Here is a 21,725-nt window from a genome sequence, read left to right on the forward strand (position 1 = left end):
TAGAATAAAATTCTTCTAAAGAGTTCAAGGTTTTGCTGTGTTGTGTTTATCATTGTTTAAATTTTTGTGCATTTGTAACTTAAATATACAAATGACAAAACAAAAAGGATATTTTGCAAGTACTGTACGACCAAATTAAAAAAAATAAACACAAAGCGGTCTGCTGCATATCAAATCTGTTTTAGAAGATGGAGCATACATATGTTGACATATTTTCATGATGGTTATTCTTATCTAAAATGTAAGACATTCTCCAGACATCAATAAATTAAGCCATAGTTTTATCACTGGCATCTGCAACATCATGCACATTGGCGATATGAAATTTGAAGAAACCTTTTATAGTGTTCCTGAGGTTCTCTTCTCACTGCTTCTTTTGAGCTGTGGTTCTTTTTCTGTACTACTGTCTTGTCTTGGGTTTCACAGTTTACTGAAAAACCAGTAAGAATAGTAGTTGCTGCTGCTGCTGCCACCCTTTCTCAGCCATGGCAGCTGGAAGGCAGTGGGATGAAAGGAAGGAGCAGTGGGGTTAGGTCCATCTTGCTTGCAGCCTCTATATACATGCACACTTCGCTTCACTCTAGGATCTGGATAAAAGTTGGAATTTTTAGGGTTTGGGTAAAAGCGGGGATCTAATTCCAAGCCAGAATGCAGTTCTTTGTGGTCCGTCAGATGGTGCCAGCATCACCATCAGTGAAGGCATTCTAAGTGACTTCACAGATACACAGTGATAGCGTACAGTGGTGCCTCGCTTAACGATGTTAATTGGTTCAAAAAAAATCACTGCTAAGCGATTTCATCGCTAAGCGAAATGCGGTTTCCCATTGAAATGCATTGAAAACCTGATAATCCGTTCCAATAGGAACAAATTGCCATCCTTAAGCAAAAATCGCCATAGGAAACATCTCTAAGCGAAATGCAGTTCCCCAATTGAAATGCATTGAAACCTATTCAATGCATCTCAATGGGGAAAAAAATACAACAACAAATTAAAAAAGAGTCAGAACAAAGTCAAATTTGGTTAACAAAGGGTTTATTAAGTGCACTTTATGATTTCAAACATTTTAAACAGTAAACTTTAACTTTATAAATAACAGAAGAACATTTAAAAAACAGCAAACATGAGGCTGTTTAAACCATCGTTAAGCGAAACAGGGGACCCAAAATTTAATCACTATGCGAAGCATGGTCCCAACCATTGCTAAGCGAAAATCGCCCATAGGGACCATCATTAAACAAAGCATAAAAACGCTCCAAAAAAGTCATCGCTAAGCGATTTCGTCATTAAATGAAGCAATCACTAAGCAAGGCACCACTGTATTTATTTGAGGGGAAAAGTTACTTGCTACATTTTCTGAGCAGCTTAGGGAAAGATAAATAGGCCTTTTCAAAACCATGCAGCTACGTAGGATACTGTAGGGCAGTTTTGCTAATGTGTTGGTTTCTCAACAACGGAGTCCTGTTCAGGCACTAGGAATCACTGGAATGGGCAACAAGAGCTTGGCCCAGACTATGAACCCTATTCAGGAGGTCTTAGGTCCTAAGATGTAGACAAAGTCCAGGAGATCAGCCACCATTTTAGGTGCCAATGGTTCTACTTGAATTTGATCAAAACAACCAACAAAATCTCTTTGAGGTCAAGTTGTTCTGACTTATGGCAACTCTCTCTGGGCCCTCTTTGGCATAACGTATTCAGAAGTGCTTTACACATCTCTCTTTCTGGTGGCACTCAGGGATTGCTCAATTTGCCCAAGGCCTCACAGGTGGCAAAACATGCAGAAGCATCAGCCACATATATTCTGGGTGATCTCAGTTGGTTCCTGTCATTTGAGGTACAGTTGGGATTAAAATTCCTGGCTTCTGGTTGTGTTCCTAGGTTCTCCAACCCTAGGAGGTAAAAACCCAGGCAAGGATTCAATGTTGTACTCCTGCTATTGTCCCACCACTGCCACCAGAATCAAGAAGAGAAACAAAAGGTCCTGCAGCAGCATACACAGATGTCCCATGCACCCCAAGGCCCTATTTTGGAGGTCTAAGAACTTACCTGGAACAGATATTTTTGTTTAATAAAGATCTGCAACAGGAGAGAAAATGGTGGAAAAACCTAACTCCACTGGTATTGGGTACAGATGTAGACTACTGGATATAGAAATACACCAGTGGAAAGTGCCCCTGGGCACCACAAATAATATTAGATATTATGCATGCATATTTACAGAAGCAAGTCATTTCTGTATTAACCTTGCTACAGCAAATATCACCGTTTATGACATGTTCTATGAGAGTTGTGGTTACAGCCTAATTTTATATAACCACTGAGCCCAACAAAAACAAATAGATGCTTCTTTTGTTAATAATACTACAAACTCACATGGCAGGATATTTGCTTTTTTAAAAAAGTGTAATTTTAAAATGTAATTATTACTGTCAACCACAGTCATTTACACCAGCCATTCTGGCCACGGCCCTTTTAGAAGCTCTTGTCATGTTTAAGGGCTCCCTATCAAGCAAGGGAAGCCTCTGTGCGCAAACTAGAATACAACACAAATACATGGATCTGTGGTCCCCTTTAAATGTGACAGGGCCTCCAGGCAGCCATATGGCCCTGGTTGAGAATGCCAAAGTTACACAGTATCACACATATATCACTCACCATGTGTTAAATATATTTTTCAAGCTAATTTAAGAAATTGGGAAATCACTATGCATGTGCATCCATTCTTGTCCTGGTGCCTGTTGTAAATTCCCAGCAAGTATCGTTGGCAGTTTGCAACAGTCCTGAGCTCTGCCCATCTGAGGTCATAAAACTTTTGAGCCCAACTTTTCCCCAAATGAGCACAATTTAGGTGTCTGTCTTGTAGGTGTGTGAAGGAGCAGCACCAGACCCATCATACACTGTGTGCACACTGCCTCCTCCCCCCTCCTGAGGATAAGAGAAACAAGACTGTCTACAAGATCCTACTCTCTGTGGAGGCTGTACACTTAATGGACTGGAGTGAAAAAGGGAAGGTGGAACTAGAAACAAAGAACAGGATGAAGATAGGAGGAGGGATGTCGCTTGGGAAACACAGAATGATTGGGTGTGAGCCAATCATAGAATGTTATCTGATGACAGGAATGGAGGAGAGAGACGTGGTGATAGAAAATGAGATAAAGGGGACAGAAGATTGGGGTACACCAGCAAATAAGAAAGAAGGGAGAAGTAACTGGAGAAGAGAAGAAAGATATTAGTGAGGAAGAACTGCCGCTCGGATGGGGGTGGCTCAACCTGAAAGACCCGTAGACTCATCCGATGGTTTATATGAAATTGCCCCTGGAGGAGACTGAAAGAAGCCAAAGGCATAAGCCACCCCCTAGCCTACACCATCATACTGGGGGAAAAGTGAGAGAAAGGAGCTGAGAAAGAAAGAGAAGGCATAACAATCCACTTGTCAGAACTTGAGGGTTTGGAATGGACAGTCCTAGTGTGCCCCAAGAAAGGGGGGCCCTTGGGGAAGGGAGAACCCCATGCAAGAGGTCCAACTCAAGAGCATCCCCATGAAGGGGAGTGGGTGAGACACCCTTGTTGTGGGACCCTGTGTGCTGGTGGATGCAACCCCCTTTGAAAGCCCACCAACAAGGAGAGGTTTGGTGGTCCAACCTGATTCTGTTATTGGTCTTTGTTCAACCCCAGAAGCTTGGTTAAATGTGACCTCCCCACTGGGAGATTTAGAACCATTTGAGGTTGTTGTGGAGAACCCCAAAGTTATGTTCAATAAAAGTTTATTAGCATCGGTTTCCTCTGTCAAGCAAGAAATTGGAGACCTTCCCAGGGATAAAACAGAGTTCATTCACATGGAGCTCCCAGAACAGAGAATTCTGAGATTTGAATCCAAAACAAAACGAAACAAAAACCACTCTGAATGCACATGCCTAGAAGTATGTTCCAAAGGCCTATGACTTATAGTGACCCTAACAGGGCTTTCTATGTAAATGAGATATTTAAGGAGAGGTTTTACCAGTTCAATTCAACAGAAATCTATTGAATTGCCCTGTAAATCTTTGCAGGATACATGCATAAACTTACAGCTGCCTAGATCATGACTTATGCCATTATGCTCATACTGCAAGTACATGTGTGGACACATATATAATGATCATGATCCCTAATATTACTTTTAAATTTAATTCTTTTCAAGAAAATCATATTTTCCCAAGTTGCAGTACCTGAAATACTTAATTTTTACATGCTCTTCGTCTTCACTCCTATGGGAAAGAAGTATTAACATTAAATAAATTACAAAACGATACAGATATATTTGGCATTAAAATATATTATTTAATATTGCACAAGCCTCTCTCTATTTGTGGAAGAACTGTTCCATTTTTTGAAAAACTTTTCCAAAAATGCAACAAAAATAAACCATCCAATTCTACAAGAAAGGTTTCACATGTATGTATTTATATATGTTCCTGTATTCTATTATTCATTTGTAAAGGTAAAAAATCATATCATTATTCACTTGTCCACTATCACACAAAACTGTTTATTAGGACTTTAAAAAGAAGATGAAAATGATTCAATATATTGCAATGTTCTTAAAATTATCTAAATATTATGAAAATTCAGAAAGATTAATACTAAACTCTGTCAATACTTACAAGAGCAGAGAGAACCTATCAATATAAAACATCCACAGAAACAAGTAAGTAATCATGCCTAAAATCCTACTGGACATTTATGTGCACGCAAGAAAAATCATGGAAGCTGTTGTGATTACTTGTCAATAACTGACAAGGTACTGTGCACATGCGGCATGCAACTGGCTATGTTACCAAAAACCTCATCAATTAACCATGGCAATTTCCATGATTACTCTTGCCTGTGTGCAGATATCCTATAGGATTCTGGACAATGGTGGATAAAATTTAAAAATTACAATAAAAAAAAGAACATCTCAAACACTGACTTCAATAAGTTTAAACTACAGATAGAAGGAAATTACAGTTAGAAGGGTTTTTAAATGAAATTTCATACCAGTATACAGTACAATGAAACTTAAACATACTAGAAATATGTTACCTTCCAATTCTACAGAACACCGGTTAATTAACAAGACTACATTTAGTTCTAAATTACTCTACAACCACAAAATAAGGATATGTGCTTCTGATGTAAAGGAAAAGCACAGTTTTAGCTTAAAATTCCAAAACTGGTACACAACTGAGTGTCTGCTGAGCAGAATGTCTCTTGGCAGGAGGCAGGATGATGAGCCTCTCTGCCAGGTTAAAGAGTGGCTAATCCAAGGAAGGGAGCATGGAGTCCTCAGCATCAGTGGAACGGTGAGTGGATGGTCTGGCCCCAGGGGGCCGGGCACTTGTTATCTCCACCTGTGTGTGTGTGGGGGGGTTATATAAGAATACCCCCATCTCTACTCAGGATCGCACTGTTTGCATAACCACTTCCACTTCACATGCAGAGGTTAGATTCCCTTAACAAAGATCACTGCTTGCAAATCAGTAACACCTGTGCAGGTGGTGTGATCCTATATTACTATGTTGGTAGGACTGTCTTCTCATACCCTCTAATTTTCAGCCCTGCTGGATGGGACTTCACCTCTCCTGTGTGCGACTTCGCCCCTACATGTGCGCACACCTCCGCCCCTATGGTGCAGGGTTCCATTGCAGCCATAACCAAATGTAATCTCTGTGACAACCCCAGACCTACTGGGATATGCCACAGTTTCACTAAGCTGCCACCAACCATTCCCTGTAAGGAGTCACACAGACCAGGAATGGATTTTTAACAAATAAAGGAATAAGGTTTATTTAAATAACACACAGGGAAAAATAAAATGATCAAGTGAATAAGATACAGTAACGTGGCTTAGTCTCAATCATACATACACCAGTTTGGTTCACACAGAACACCTTTAAATAAAGCACAGACCCTGAACCTATCAGTTCTGGCTACCCATAAAGACACCTGAACCTATCAGGTTGGTACTGACTGACACACAGTAGTACCCTGTCTGACACACAGACTCCCACACCAGCTTCTTCTCTTCAGCTTCTCCTTCAGCTCTCCCAACTTCTCCACACAAACTCCACATATATATACAGTACAGCCCCTCCTCCTGATGTCCCGCCTTCCACTCCCCATAGGATGGAACTTTCCCTCCAACCCATGACAGACAGGTAACATCAGTGCTGTATGTAACACCTCCCCTCTTTATAAGTTGTTTTGTAGGGGGAAAGCTAAAGTGCTTTTCTCCAAAAAACAACCTGGATCCAAAACATACAAAAACAGTTATACAATAACACAATACCATACTTACTTTAGGATAAACATATCAATTAGGCATTTAAACATTTACCATTTACAATACATCAAGTTACCTTTATTCATACAAACCAGGCATGTTTAATAAACAAGTACATTTAACCTTTTGGTCACCAAAATATATACATAGTCCATGTTTCTTTCGCCGTCTTCATTCTTCAGGTCTTCTTGACAAGGCGTCAGCAACACAGTTCACTGACCCTCTGACCACCTTCACTTCAAAGTCATAGTCTTGCAGGTTTAAAGCCCACCTCATAAGTTTACTATTGTGGGTTTTCATTGTCTTTAACCATTGCAGTGGTGAATGGTCAGTGCACAGAACAAAATGTCTTCCCCAGATGTAAGGCTTGGCCTTCTGGATCGCGTAGACTATGGCCAGGCACTCCTTTTCCACGGTTGCCAAATGTCTCTCACCTTTCTGGAGTTTCCTACTCAGGTAGGACACTGGATGCTGGTCACCATTTTCATCCTCCTGGCAAAGAACTGCTCCTACCCCGCTGTTAGACGCATCGGTGTAGATGATGAACTCCCGGTCGAAGTCTGGAGCACGCAGCACTGGATAGTTGATGAGGGCCTCCTTCAACCTCTGGAACGCCTCCTCACAGTCGCTGGTCCACGGGATGCGGTCATCAGTCTTCTTCCTCGTCAGATCGGTCAGCGGAGCCGCAATCTCGCTAAACCTCGGGATGAACTTTCTGTAGTAGCCCACCAACCCAAGAAATGATTTGACTTTTTTCTTGGTGTTGGGTCTAGGCCAATCACGAACTGCTTCTATCTTGGCCTCTAGGGGTTTGATCACTCCTCCCCCTACTATGTGACCCAAGTATTTTATTTCTGGGCTACCCAGCTGACACTTGCTCTCTTTGCAGGGCCTAGGCCAAAGCACTTCCTCCCCTGGGTTAAAGTGCCTCTCCCTGCCTTCCTGGTCATCCCAAGCTTTCTTTCTGACCTTTTGAGCTTGCAGGGTCTCTGCTGCTAGCTCTAGGTTTCTCTTTAGGTCATTCCTTAAAGAGTCTATATATGTCACAACATCTTGTGGGTCATCCTGGGTGATCTGCTCCCAATTTTGTTTGATCAAATCAAGGGGCCCTTTCACCCTTCTCCCAAACAAAAGTTCAAACGGACTGAACCCGGTACTGGCTTGTGGCACTGATCGATAAGCAAACAAAAGGGATTGCAGCTTCTGGTCCCAATTGTTTGGATTCTCTGCCAAGTAAGCCCTAATCATGCGCATCAGAGTCCCATTGAACTTCTCCGTTAACCCATTACTTTCAGGGTGATAGGCAGTGGTTTCCTTGTGTTTAATTCCACAGATTTGCCATAACCGTTTCATGAGCTTCGATGTGAACGATGCGCCCAAATCTGTGATTATTTCTGAGGCAAATCCCATCCTGGACATATACCCCACCAAGGCATCTGCCACTGTGTTAGTTTCAATGTTAGTCAAGGGAATGGCTTCAGGGTACCTCGTGGCATGGTCCACAATGGTGAGAATGAACCGGTTCCCCCTCTTTGTGGCCTTGGGCAAAGGTCCCACAATATCCACCCCTATACATTTGAACGGAGTGTCAATCACAGGCAAAGGGCACAACTTTGCTTTGGTCCTGTCACGGTTATTCCCCTGCCTCTGACACACATCACATTGTTTACAGAACTCCTTGATCTGCTTCCCTATTTCAGGCCAGTAAAAATTCTGTGTAATTCTCTGTTGTGTTTTGTTCACCCCTAAGTGCGCAGCAAACATGTCAGAGTGCCCCCTTTGTAAGATCATGGGGCGATACTTTTCAGGTACCACTAGCTGACTTCTGATCCCATCTCCCCCTTTTGAGATATTCCTCAGGGTCTCTCTATATAAAATTCCCTTTTCCTCTCGAAATCTCACTGGGGTTTCAGGTGTTAGCTGGGCGTCTGTCACCTGTTCAAAACACTTTTGGAGAGTGGCGTCTGCCTTTTGCTCTTGGCCAAATCGGCTGTCTGTGGTTAAGGTTTCCACCACAGCTTCGGAACTCCCCTCTGCTTCCGTCTCGGGCTCTCCAATACCCCCTTGAACTGTCCCTGTGTTAGCTTGTGAGCGTGTAATCACTAGCACCCGTTTCACATGTTCAGCCAGGTCATTTCCCACGAGCACGGCTGCTGGCAGAGTCGATGAAATCGCTAGCCGCCAAACTCCCCTCCAGCCTTGAAAGTTCACAGGGACCTCAGCTACTGGCAGCGAGATCACCTGTCCCTCAATCCCTGCCACCTTTATGCTCTCATTCGGGATTATATACTCCCTAGGAATAATATCTGGATGGCACAGGGTCACCTGGGAACAAGTATCCCTCAGCCCCCTATACTGATGGTCAAGTATTCCTACGTCCACCCCTGCGGTTTCAAACAACTGCGAATCTGTTCTCACTAGCAAGCAGCGCTTGACCTCCACAAGAGGACCATTTTCCCCAGCCTGATCAGCAGATGTAACTGTTCCAGATTGAGTAGCCATGGCAACAGGCTCCCTCAGTGGCAAGGAGCTTTGCTCTTTCTGGACACAGAACACAGCTTTTGGCTTGGTTCCACTCAAATCATGAGGCATATTTCCTTTTATCTGCTTCCATTTCTCACACCCTGAGATTAGATGGCCCTTTCCTTGACAGAAATAACATTTTCTGCTGTACTTGGAGTCTTTCTCCTCTGGTTTTGGTTTTCCCTCCAAAATCTGGTTCCTGGACTGGCTCTGCCCAGAAGTTTTATCAACAAAATGGCCGCCCATTTTTGGCGGGCTCTGAACTAACCCTTTGGAGTCCTTAGGGTCCCATGTTTCCCTCATGTTTTCTTCAGAATAATTCAGGTTTTGATGTTGTGCCTTAACCTGTGTGCCTTCTTTTGGTTTCTTTTCTAGCTGCAATTTCTTCTCTTTTATTCTCAAATCCAGCTCCTTTTTCTTAGCCTCAAACTCAGCCCTGATCTGTAAAATTTCTTCCTCAGCCCTAGCTTTTATCTCTTTTACTTTTTCTTCAGTCTTATCTCTGATTTCTTTTAATTTAATGTCTTTTTGCTGATTATATTTTTCAAGATCTTGCTCACTTTGTCTGGCCTGAGCCTCATACTTTTCTCTTTCCGAAATTTCTTCAACTGATAAATTGTTATTTCTCTTATTTAGGAATGTTAATTCTAATTGTGCCATTCTAATTCTGTGTTTCAGTTCCATCTCTTCTATCCTCATGGCCATTCCCCTTTTCTTGGCATCTGCCTCTGCCTGACTGATTTCAGCTCTTTCTCTGGCCTCCCTTTCCAATTGTCTCATTCTAAATTCATGCTGTTGGGCTAGGAGCATTTTTCTGAGTTCTGGGTTCTGTTCTCCCGTGCTCTCATCCTGCACTGAGCCAAATTCATCCTCAGAACCTTGGTCCACCTGGGGTTCCCTCACTTCACCCATTTCTGCCATTTGGCTTCGAGTCAAGGGCATAATCCCCCCCCCAGAACAGGCTGCTTTCAAAAGTCAAGCCTCAAAATAAAGCGACCACTTTCTTTTCTTTTCTTTTTTTTCTTTTGCCTCAGAACCAGCCTTCTATAGATTGCTGCTGTTCTTCAGCACTAACTTGCAACTGTTGCCAGCCAGAGTCCACCCCCCTCTGCTAGGCCTCTCAGCAGACAGGCTAGATCACTGCTACTTCCCTCAGCTTTGCCTCAGCCTTTTCCCACCAAAACAGGTTGCCTCAGAGCTCCCTAATCTAGTCCCCAATCTGAGGTGGCACGTTCTTCCACTAGCATACCTCCCCGTGAGGTAAGCCTAGAAGATTACCTACGCGCTCTCAGATTGTCCCTGACTAGACCCCCCTTGCTCTGGGCACACTTGCCAAGGCTTTGCTGGACCACTGGACAACTGGACCAGTCGTATCCCACACGCTGGACACCAATCAATGTGACAACCCCAGACCTACTGGGATATGCCACAGTTTCACTAAGCTGCCACCAACCATTCCCTGTAAGGAGTCACACAGACCAGGAATGGATTTTTAACAAATAAAGGAATAAGGTTTATTTAAATAACACACAGGGAAAAATAAAATGATCAAGTGAATAAGATACAGTAACGTGGCTTAGTCTCAATCATACATACACCAGTTTGGTTCACACAGAACACCTTTAAATAAAGCACAGACCCTGAACCTATCAGTTCTGGCTACCCATAAAGACACCTGAACCTATCAGGTTGGTACTGACTGACACACAGTAGTACCCTGTCTGACACACAGACTCCCACACCAGCTTCTTCTCTTCAGCTTCTCCTTCAGCTCTCCCAACTTCTCCACACAAACTCCACATATATATACAGTACAGCCCCTCCTCCTGATGTCCCGCCTTCCACTCCCCATAGGATGGAACTTTCCCTCCAACCCATGACAGACAGGTAACATCAGTGCTGTATGTAACAATCTCTTCACGGAGGAGGAAGAGAGCTGCACAGAGGGAGTTGGAGTCGCATGACCACGCACCCAGCTTGTCTCAAAGGAAGCTCAGCAGGATAAATGGCCCAAGATTTTTCTGGGAAATTCTAGGCAATTTATCTCACTTCTGGAGATAAATTTTGCCTAGAACTTTGGATGTTATAAAACTATAAACAAACAGAAACAGATAAATCTTATGCCTACTTTCTAAATATGGAAATCCAATCTTTTTGGGGACGGGGGAGTGGTGGTAAAGCATTATTTCTCTTTGGACTATTTTACATAAAGCATTATACCTGCTCTGAAGATCATCAACATCAATTTCACATGCATACCTGGGGAAAGAGAATTAAAACTAATCAGAAAACATCAAAATAAAAAACAAAAACTCAGCATAATGGAAAATGAGTCATGTTAATTTCTATTTTGTTACTCCTACAGCTGAAATCTGGAAACACAGAAATATGGAAGAACAAAGACCATCCTTTCTCTTTATCTTGTTAACTCTCTATATAGTTGTAAGATTAGTGAATTAATTCTCTGACTCTCTTATTTTTGCAGCCCTCTAGACTTGCAGTGTTGCCACCCCAGACCCTCATGTCACATTTCACATCCTCTCTGTGTGCACAATTTTATTTAATTTGCCACCCAACAATTGTTTCAGTTCTCACAAGGCCACTCCCTATTTATAGAAAAGGCCTTTTCTGCCCTGAAACAGACCCAGGACCTATGAAATTACATAATCATGACATATCACATACAGTGGTGCCCCGCTTTACGATTGCCCCGCATTATGACGAAACCGCATTAAAAGCGATCGCAAAACAATGGTCTGAATAGGGGTTTTTTGCTTTGCAATGATCGGTTCCCTGCTTCGGGAACCGATTCTTCGCAAAACGGCGATTTTCGGACAGCTGATCGGCGGTTTCAAAATGGCCGCCGGGTAAATAAAATGGCTCCCCACTGTTTTCTGGGACGTATTCCTCGCTGCACAGGCACCGAAAATGGCCGACCTATGGAGGATCTTCGCTGGACAGTGAGTTTCCAGCCCATTGGAACACACTGAAGGGGATTCATGCGTTTCAATGGGCTTTTTATTTTCACATTACAACGTTTTCGTTCTACAGCAATTTCGTTGGAATGAATTAATGTCATAATGCGAGGCACCACTGTACCTCAGAGCATGATTTGCCATTTGGGGTATTAAAAATGAGTGTGGGGTTGTGGTCCTTCAAGGTCCTGCAAAGGGCACAAATGGACCCCAAGTTTAACTACCTTAGGTTTAGGGCTTCTGCACAGAAACATTGTGATCAATATTATATCCTGTATTATGTACAAAGTGATCCACACTTTGTCTGAGGCTGCCTTGGACCTTATGAGACTGCCCTTCTTCATCTTTTGGATGAAGGCAAAATGGTATCTGATATTAAGAGATGTTGGGACAGGGATATTTCAATCTGGCTTCTGACGTGACTATGGGATAGAGACTGATCTGGTCGCCTTGGAGGATGACCTACGGCGGGAACTGGACAAAGGGAGTTTGTCCCTGTTGGTTCTACTGGACCTCTCAGTAGCTTTTGATACCATTGCCCGTGGTATCCTCCTGGCCTATCTTTCCAGGATGGGACTTGGAGGCACTGTTTAACAATTGCTCAGATCCTTCCAGGAAGTGGACTTGGGAGATTCCTGTTGTACAACCTGGCCACTGGCCTATGGGATCTCTCAGGGTTCTGTTTCTTGTCTTCTATGTTACTAAACATTTTCATGAAACCACTGGAATAAATTATCCGGAGTTTTGAGGTACTGTCACCAGTACACAGATAACACTGAACTCTATTTCTCCTTGCCATCTAAATCTGATGAAGCTGTTTTGGCTCTAGATCAATGCGTAGTGTCAGTAATGAACTAGACGAGGGTGAATAAACTGAAACTTAATCCAGACAAGACAGAGGTGCTCCCAGTCAGCTGAAAGGAAGATCCAGGAATAGGGATGCAAACCGTGCTGGATGGGGTGACACTCCCTCTGAAAACTCAGGTGTGCAGCCTAGGGGTACTCTTGGATTCACCTCTGAGTCTGGATGCCCAGGTTTTAGATGTTGCCAGGAATCCATTTGCACAGTTAAAACTAGTGTGCCAGCTGCACCTGTTTCTAGAGAAATCTGATTTGGCCACAGTGACACATGCCTTAGTTACATCCCAGCTGAATTACTGTTAACATACTCTAGATGAGTCTGCCTATGGAAAATGTCTGGAAACTTCAGCAGGACCAAAACATAGTAGCCAGATTGCTAACTGGGGCTGGACACAGGAATTACTGCTGTAGCAGCTCCACTGGCTGCTTGTTCATTTTCAGGCAAAATTCAAAGTGCTGGTTTCAATGTACCCTCTAATTTTCAGCCCCGCTGGGCAGTGTTCCACTTCTCTCACACGTGACTTTGCCCTGCATGCACATGTGACTCCACCCACCCATGTGGGGTTCCATCATGACTGGAACCAAAGGGGCTGAAAATGATTGCTGCATGGAGGAGGAAGAAAGCGACACGGAAGGAGGCGAAGTCGTGAAGGCACATGCCTTAGAGCAATGGGTCCCAACCTTTTTGATAGTTGAAGACCATTCTCCCAAGTACTGGGGGCGGCGATGTGTGCGAAGGGGGTGCATGCATGCGGGGGAGTGCGCCTCTCTGCCAGGTCAAAGAGTGGCTCACAGATCACAAGCTCCTGAATGACAGAAAGGATCCTGGAGCTTGCAGCAGTGTTAGAATTGTGAGTGGACCATCCAGTCCCATGGGGCTGGACCCCTGTTATCATCACCTGTGCAGGAGTATTCATATTAGAATACCCCCATCTCTACCAATTCTAACCTATAAAGTCCTACACTGCTTGGGGCCAAGCTATCTCAAATATCTCCCGTTATGAGCCTGTCCTGGGAGTTAGGATAATCAGGAGAGGCCTTCCTCTCAGTCCCACCACCTTCACATGTCCATTTGGTGGGGACATTGGAGAAGACTAGACTGGCCCCAGCTTTAAGACCTTTGTCTTCACACAAGCTTTCCCTAAGTGAATGGCTGCCAAGTGGATTTTTTTTAATGGATTGTTGCACTTTACTGCATTGAATATATTTTGGTGTTGCTTATGTTTGTTTGTTTTTTGTATTGCATTTACTGGTCCTTTTAGTATTGTATACTCATTGTTACTATTTTTAAATACTGTATTTTAATTGTTGTAAACTGCCCTTGCGTCCTTTTTAAGGAGAAAGAGAGGTTTAGAATATTTTAAGTAAATAAATAAACAGTTCCATCCTGAAAGCTCATGACACATTATAATCTAATTAAAGCAAACATTATTAAATAATGTGTCTTCCATCAGAATAAGAGACTCTGAAACAAGAGTAAAAAGTTGCAACTAATACATATTCTCTCACAGACCGAAATCCTGTTCTGCAAATAAAACTGAGTAAAGATGATGACTTCCATCAGCTGCAATGATTTTTCAGAAATAAAAAAAGTTATGTTCTCTTCCCTCGAAGGTCCTGAAACTCCCATGAAATTCTCCATCTTACAGAAGCCGTGGGGAATGTATGCAAGATGTGGATGACTTTTAATTCTGAAAATCACCACTGCTGGTAAAGTCATTCCTCCATAGATTTTGAGAAATAAAAGGCTTCCACCTCATCCCACAACCTCCAACAGCTTCCCTACAATGAAGATGATTTCATGAGAACCTCTGGACCTTTGGGGAATTGGAATTTTTTTTTATTTCTGAAAAATCACCATGGATATTGATATCATCAGCCTTACACAGTGAGGATATATGAATAGGATTTCAGCTACTAAGTATATCATACATATTACAATTTTTTAATTCTAATTGTTTACAACTATCTTACAATTAAAAATGAATTATAACCAGACATGAATTATTGGCATGCAGTGTGCTAAGAACCAGGTAAATAGTTCAGATAATTAGAAAACCAGTTCAACAAAAACGTCTTCAAAAATTTCCAGACCCGTATTCTCTAATTCTGGTAATTTCAGAAGATGGAGCTCTACAACTGTGATACAACCACCAATGCCACCTTGCTATGAACCTAATATTGTGTGCCTCGCCATACTGATTATCTTGTTTTTCAGTTTAGCTTTATTTCAGGGGCTTCCCTCAAAAAATTGACAGGGGCTGCATATGGCCCATCCCTGTGTTATTTAGAAGCAGTCAAATTATGGCTTTGGATTTCTGTGGTTCATAGATATACAGTATTCTTCTGGTATTACTAAACTATGCCTACCAACTGATGGATAGCTCAGTGGTTTAGGCATCTGCCTTCAGAGCCAGAGGCTGGGAGTTCAATTCCACACTGTGCCTCCTCAATCCATAGGGCCTCATCCAGCTCTGCAGTTCCAAGACGATGAAGAACTAAAATTTTGTGAAATCTACTAAGGTTGCTTATGACATATGACAATAACTACCCATATGTATCTATTCTTCACATACTTACTGCTTCTGCTATTAACATCTTTTTAAATAAGAAATAGGTTTGTACTGAGCTGTCTGGCTAGATCATTACTATCAAGTGTAACCCAGACGCAAGAAATGGGGAGCAGGGTTTACAGAGGTGTTCAGCTCTCTCTCTCTCTCTCTCTCTCTCTCTGTGTGTGTGTGTGTGTGCGTGTGTGTGTGTGTGTTTAAAGAAAATCATTTCAGAATTAAAGGGGGAAAGTATTGGGGGCAGTTAGCAGCATACCAAAACAAAGACAAGGAAATCTGCACTTTGGGGAAAAGGTTAAATACAAGAACCAAAGGATTTGTAGGTTCTCACATTTGCACTTGAAAGGCAAAATGTGAAATCTGGACACCATTCATAAAAATTTGAAGGCTTTACAAAAAGGTGCTTTTTAGTAGAAAAAAAATTATACCCAGGATATACATCTCTTTGCATATGCTTTGTTAAACAGTCATACCCAGTTTTTAGATTCTAGGAGAAAGATTTTTATCATTTGTCCAAGCATTATTTAAAAATTAATCTCCTCTAATTAAATTATCCTGTTTTTAGTTACTAACGTCATTGTTTCCAGCACAACTGAATTGTTAAAATTATCATGGTAAACAGAACATAGGAGGAAACCATAAAAACATGACGATGAAATGAGGGCAGGCTGTGCAGGTAGATGATGCAAATGTCAATTGATGTAGGAATATTTTAGCTAAAGCATTGGATATGACGAAGTTTACAAACAGCAGCTAAGCTGGAAGCAGTACAAATCACAGAAAAGGACCAAAAGGACAAAAGCATAAAGCCCAGGGGGGAAAACAGCAGAGTTAATTGCGCAGAATAACAACTTCCTGGCCATGAATTTAATATATGGCTCCAGAACACACACATAGAGCAAAAGCAGTTCGAAATGCAGAATGAATGTAATTACAAAAATAATGATGATTTTTCCAAAACATTTGGTATATATTGTGTTTTAAGATATATTAAAAAATACAGGTGTTTTTTTTTAAAACAGTCATTCAAGAGCCATGTTGTCCTTTCCGCAGATAGACACAAGCCATGTCACTTACTGGTTATCAGAATCACTTCCTTTGCGCTTTCTGGGAAACTCCACCACAAATGTATTGATTGAATTGGCCGTGGCAGGTTGGGCGATCGGAGTCATAAGGCTTGAGACTGCAGAAGCCACACATTGATTTCCTTCCAACTGAAGACTATCTATGAAGAGAAAAATAGTGCCCAAGCTGAAGAAGGCTGAGTACTATTGCATTTACTGTGAATAATCTAAAAGCAGAAGTAGAAAGTCATACCAAAAACTTCTGACTCAAATCTCAGATGACTTTAACACCTAATCATTTAAATCAACCATATTCACAGTACCACACAAATTCATACTCTACTTTGCTCTGTGCTATGGGCCTGTTTTTAACTACTACTTAGCAGCTCAATTTGAAATGGCTACATGGGGGGGGGCTGTCATTGTTAATCTAGAGCCCTCCTGATATTTTGGACTATACTGTCAAGTCAGAGGTTACGAGAGTTGTAGTCCAGAATATCTGGAGAGCAGCAGGATACCCAAGCATTCCAAAGATGTTTTCCTAGCAATGATACTTAATCACCTGGCTTTCTCCTATCCAATTCAGGCTGTGGTTAGTACAGTGGTGCCTCGCTTAACAATGTTAATTGGTTCCCCAAAAAAATCGCTATGGGAAAACATCGCTAAGCAAAACACCATTTCCCATAGAAATGCATTGAAAACCGGTTAATCTGTTCCAATGGGAACGGATTACCGTCCTTAAGCGAAAATCGCCATAGGAAACTTCGCTAAGCGATACAATGTTTCCCCCATCGGAATGCATTGAAGCCTATTCAATGCATTCCAATGGTTTTGCGATGTCCGTTTTTGCTATTTTTAAAGTATCTTACAATGTTCAAAAACAGTTTTAAATGCTTTGGATCGTTAGTGCACCTTGCAAAACCTGTACAAACTTAATTTGGCTTTGTTCTGAGTCTTCGTTAATTTTTGGTGAATTTTTTTCTCCCCCATTGGAATGCATTGAACTGTCGGTTTGACAGTCAAACCTAATTTGGTGAAAAGAAAACAGAGATATCTGAAATGGTGGTTGTGAATTGAAATATGAAAATATGCATCATGTAGATCTATAACCAGGAACCAGTTGCCTGGCTGAAGCAGTGGGGGTGACTGATTTGAGAGTGACCATGCGAAAGCACCTCAGATGAATGTAGGTGTTTAGAAGTTGCAGGTCCAAGATGGGATGGAGGCCTCCATCCTTTTTGGGAACCATGAAGTAACATGAGTAAAAACCATTCAGAATATCTTGGGGAGGCACCCTCTGGATAGCACATTTTTAAAGAAGGAATGTAACCACATCCTCTAGAGCAGGTGAGTAAGTTGTGGGTCTGACATGACCGAGAGGAGAAAGCTCCTTGAATTCCAATAGGTAACTGTAACATATGATGGCGAGCACCCAAGTGTCCTTGGTGATGGTGGCCCACTTGTCAAAAAAGGGAGCCAGCCGGGGATGATGAGGACAGTCCAGGAGAGGAGAGTCAAAGATATTGCTTGTTTTTTCTTGCAGGGCAACGGAAACCTTCTCTGCACTGAGCAGGGGCCTGGGAATGGAAGGGAGGAACCACAGAATACTGAGGAGGGTTGGATCTTTCAGGAGCCAGAGCTGGACATTTGTAGGTCCGATAGGGTTGCTGGTATTGTTGAAAGGTAAAGGGCCTGTGCCATTGGTTACACTGTTGGTATCTGGGCTGCTGGGTAGAATAGGATGGGCGGTCATACGCATCTTGTGCAAATTGTCTAGCGTCATCATTGATCCCTGCAGAGTGCAACCAAGCTTGCCTTCTGAGGGCAATAGCTGAGGCTAAAGCCTTTGAGGCAGCATCAGCCGTGTGGCAAGCTGCGAGACGCTGCTGTTTAGTTAGCGTTGTGGCCTCAAGATGAGTGTTGAGGGCAGAGGTTCTGATCTCCTCGGGAGCAGCCTGAAGGACCGGGAAGCTCTTGCTCCATTTGTCTCTGATAGGCTTCCATCTCAGTTTGGTAATTCAAGACTCTCATAATAAAGGAAGCCAGAGAATATAGGCGACAGCCTAAGACATTCAACTTTCTGCCTTCCCTATTGGTAGGAGTGACTGTTGTAATAAAAAAAAAATACATATTTATTTTTATCGGAATCACTTACATAACACTCAGGAAAGTCTGAGGCTTCCTGCTTGTGGTGAAGGTGTAGCTCCATGTATTCTGAAAACAGGTCTGCTGATCTGTTTTCAAAATGCCACACTTCATAGATTTTCACAACCCTGTAGCCCTTCTCTATGGCCACATACAGTTTGATAGTACAACATGTCCCCAGCAAGGCTCTCTCCTCATCAGAATGCTGACACGGATCTAGCTGATAGCCTTCTGCACAAGTGGCACACAGCATAAACATGAGTTTTCCGCTGACCCTGGAGGGTAGCACTGGGAAAAAGAGGCCTCTTGGTGGATAGACTTTAGCTTTTACAAAGCCAAAGTAAGCAGACACAGGTTCAAAGTTCTCAAAAATGATTTTGGGGTGGCCCAGAGGATACTCTTTAGTTTTGTTGACATAGGGCTAAAGGCTGGTAAAATCATAGTAATGAATCTGCTGTCCACGCTTAGGCTTGTAGTACAAACAGACCACATTTGTACAACCACCAACGAGAGTGTCCCTAGGTTCTAGAGTGGTCTTTTAGACCAGATGGGTGGGGTATAAATCAAATAAATAAATAAATACATACATTAAAATAAATAAATAAATAAATAAATAAATTCTAAGGGTTCTGGAAACTCAGCTGAAGCAAGGAATTCTTTTTGTCTGTTTTTAGCATAGCTCTCCACTCATGTTCCCAAATTGATCTGGTCTCAAACCCCTTGCTTTCAGTACAGCTCCCCTTTCCTGTGTAGAATTGTAAACAGCCCCATATGTTTTTCCTGCCAGAGGATTCCAATCCTCCGAATGATAACAAAGGACACAGCCATGGAAAAAGCACCCCAAGAATTCTAGACAGCCCCCCAACCATTCACAATCATATAACCATCCACATAGTATTTATCTATATGGAATTCTCCCCCATTCAAGGCATGCTGAATCCTGATTTTTTTCTTTATGTGCTATATAAGACCACTATTGGATTGCCAAGAATGAGTACCGTATTTGCCGGTGTATAAGGCGACTGGGAGTATAAGACGCCCCCCCCCAACATTCCCACTCAGAATGTAGAGTTTGTTATATACTTGCTGTATAAGACTACCCCCTCTTCCGCATGCGTGATTCTGCTTTGGCTGCATCATGGGAAGAGTTCCTTTTGCCCCTTTTGGTTCCTTTTTGGAGGCTGCAGCCATTTTGGAGAGGCACCAGCCATGTGGTCACATCTCAAAATGGCTGCCGCCTCTCTGCTGTTCCGACAGTCAGCTGTTTGGCGCTAGAGTCAGGCTGTTCCCAGGCTAGGAGCGGGGCTCTACTGGGTCTTACTACCAGGTAAGTGACTTCGCTGGGAGAGAGGGAGGGTTTGCTAGACATGCACCCGGCGTACAAGATGACCCCCCCACACTCGGAGGCATGTTTTTCAGGGCCAAAAAGTCATCTTGTACGCCGGCAAATACGGTATCTTTTACACTAGTTATGATAGTTGTCTGGTTGTGGAATAGCTATTGTGTTTTTCTCCAGAAACCTGAATCTGTACATGGCAAGACACACACTAGCCAGGGTGGGGTATTGAAGGGTGTCTATGGCAAACCACTCATATTCATTACCATGCTTTTTGTTAATCTTTGTCAATTCCATCAACTTGTGGTGATATTTTGTGCAGGCTTGTACCAGGGTATTAACTTCCTGCTGACAACAGAAAGTCAGTTCTCTCTGCAGGTTAAAGGTTTTCATCTGATTCTCAGCATATCATGTATTGCACCCCATAGTCTTCAGGGAGTGGCATGGGACCCTTGTACTATTTTCAGGGGTACTGAAATAATGAGGGAAATATCCCTTAGACTCCTGCTCAAACCCAAGACATTTGGGGAGCTTTGAGAGCACCATGGGGAGATGGCTGAGAGAATTCAGGAATTTTATACCTAGAGCTTTTACTGTTATACATATAAGTTTGCCCCCTTGAGCGATAAGGTCTGCCTGCAGTTTTTCTTTGATCAATTAGTGGAGGATGAAATAACCATCATAACCTTTTGAATTATGGGCTATAAATGTAGTGCCCACAAAAAGCCGTCCTTTTGTGAAAGTCCGAATGAACTCTGCTATGCAAGCCTCACCCTTAAACTCCCAGGTTTTCCCATAAGGCCACCCCTTTTTTTCAGTCTTTTTCTTGGTGCCCCCAGATCCCTTCTCCTCCTCACGAGAGGCTGAAGCCTCACCCTCACAGTCTGAATCAATATCACAATCCTCCCATTCCTCATCAGAAGTCTACACCCTAGAAACCTGTACACTACCACCAACCCCAACTTCCACAGAGACACCCTCTTTAAAGCAGTCTAAAGTTTCCCCCTAAAAGGCTCTTGCGAAGCAGTAATTAGCCACATGAATTCTGGTGGATTGATGTGCTTCTATATCTTAAATATATAATGGGTTGAGATTGCCGGCTCTTTTATAGGCTGCATGAAGTAGAGATGTTTTTCATCTTGTTTCATATGTCCCTAACAGATATTACACTGCAGACCACCACAGTCCTTAGTAAAATGCTCTTCATTCTGAAAACATTTGCACTTGTCACAAAATTTCCTGAGCCTGCAAGGCACCTTGTTCTCTGCAGCCAAATTTATATGTAATGTTAAACACTCTATTGACCTGCAGATCATTTGGCAATGCGTGCACCTTTCCATTCGATCTACTTTAGAAGAACAGTCCTTTCTTAAGCAGAGCCTGCAGGAAAATAAACAGTTGTGACTGTGATTGTACAATTTGTGGCAAAACAGACAGTAATTTTTAGTACCAAAAAGGGCTTTTACATTGAGGACCCCATAATAATGATTATCATGGAGAAATACTGCATATGTTTGTGGATACCAGAGGTCTTATGATTTAAATAAACACCAGCCTTTGTCCCCATAGCGGGTGACTTGTATATTTACCTTTAAGTGATTCTCAAAAAGAGGAATATCCGCCAGATATTCCTCCCAACGGGGAGGTTTCATAGTGGTTACAATCAGGTGCAAAGTGCCCTAAAGAAACAGTTCCATGTTGCTCTGTAACAGATTGGCCAGCTGGGAGAGGAATTCCTCAGCATCCAATCCCTCTTTAATCTTCTTCAATGAAAACAAAGCTTTGGTTAACATCATCAAGGACCTGCTGTATCGCATTGTGCAAGGTGGCGATAGCTTGTGTATATGACCGTACATATTCTAAATTAACAATCAAAATTCCTATGCAATATGTTGTGCTCTGTATCGCCCATATGCTCATTCCCACCTGTTTATCACTTCTGCATACAC

At 42.5% G+C, this 21,725-nt stretch overlaps 1 protein-coding gene across 4 annotated transcripts in view; it reads right to left on the reverse strand.

The window, feature by feature from the left end:
- Positions 1-21,725, reverse strand: part of BMAL2 (basic helix-loop-helix ARNT like 2) — a 67,200-nt gene that overhangs the window by 39,284 nt on the left and 6,191 nt on the right. For 2 of the 4 annotated variants that reach the window (XM_078394242.1, XM_020797787.3), the window contains exons 2-4: positions 16,309-16,456; positions 11,046-11,084; positions 4,207-4,245 (exon numbers count right to left, since the gene is read on the reverse strand). In XM_078394242.1, the coding sequence (XP_078250368.1) occupies positions 4,207-4,245; positions 11,046-11,084; positions 16,309-16,403 (173 nt within the window). In that variant the 5' untranslated portion in view covers positions 16,404-16,456. Of the gene's footprint in view, positions 1-336; positions 588-4,206; positions 4,246-11,045; positions 11,085-16,308; positions 16,457-21,081; positions 21,101-21,725 lie in introns of those variants that run through there. The other 2 variants (XM_078394243.1, XM_020797789.3) reach the window with 2 other exon arrangements.

Source organism: Pogona vitticeps, chromosome 5, assembly GCF_051106095.1.
Source record: "Pogona vitticeps strain Pit_001003342236 chromosome 5, PviZW2.1, whole genome shotgun sequence".
Classification (NCBI taxonomy): Eukaryota; Metazoa; Chordata; class Lepidosauria; order Squamata; family Agamidae; genus Pogona; species Pogona vitticeps.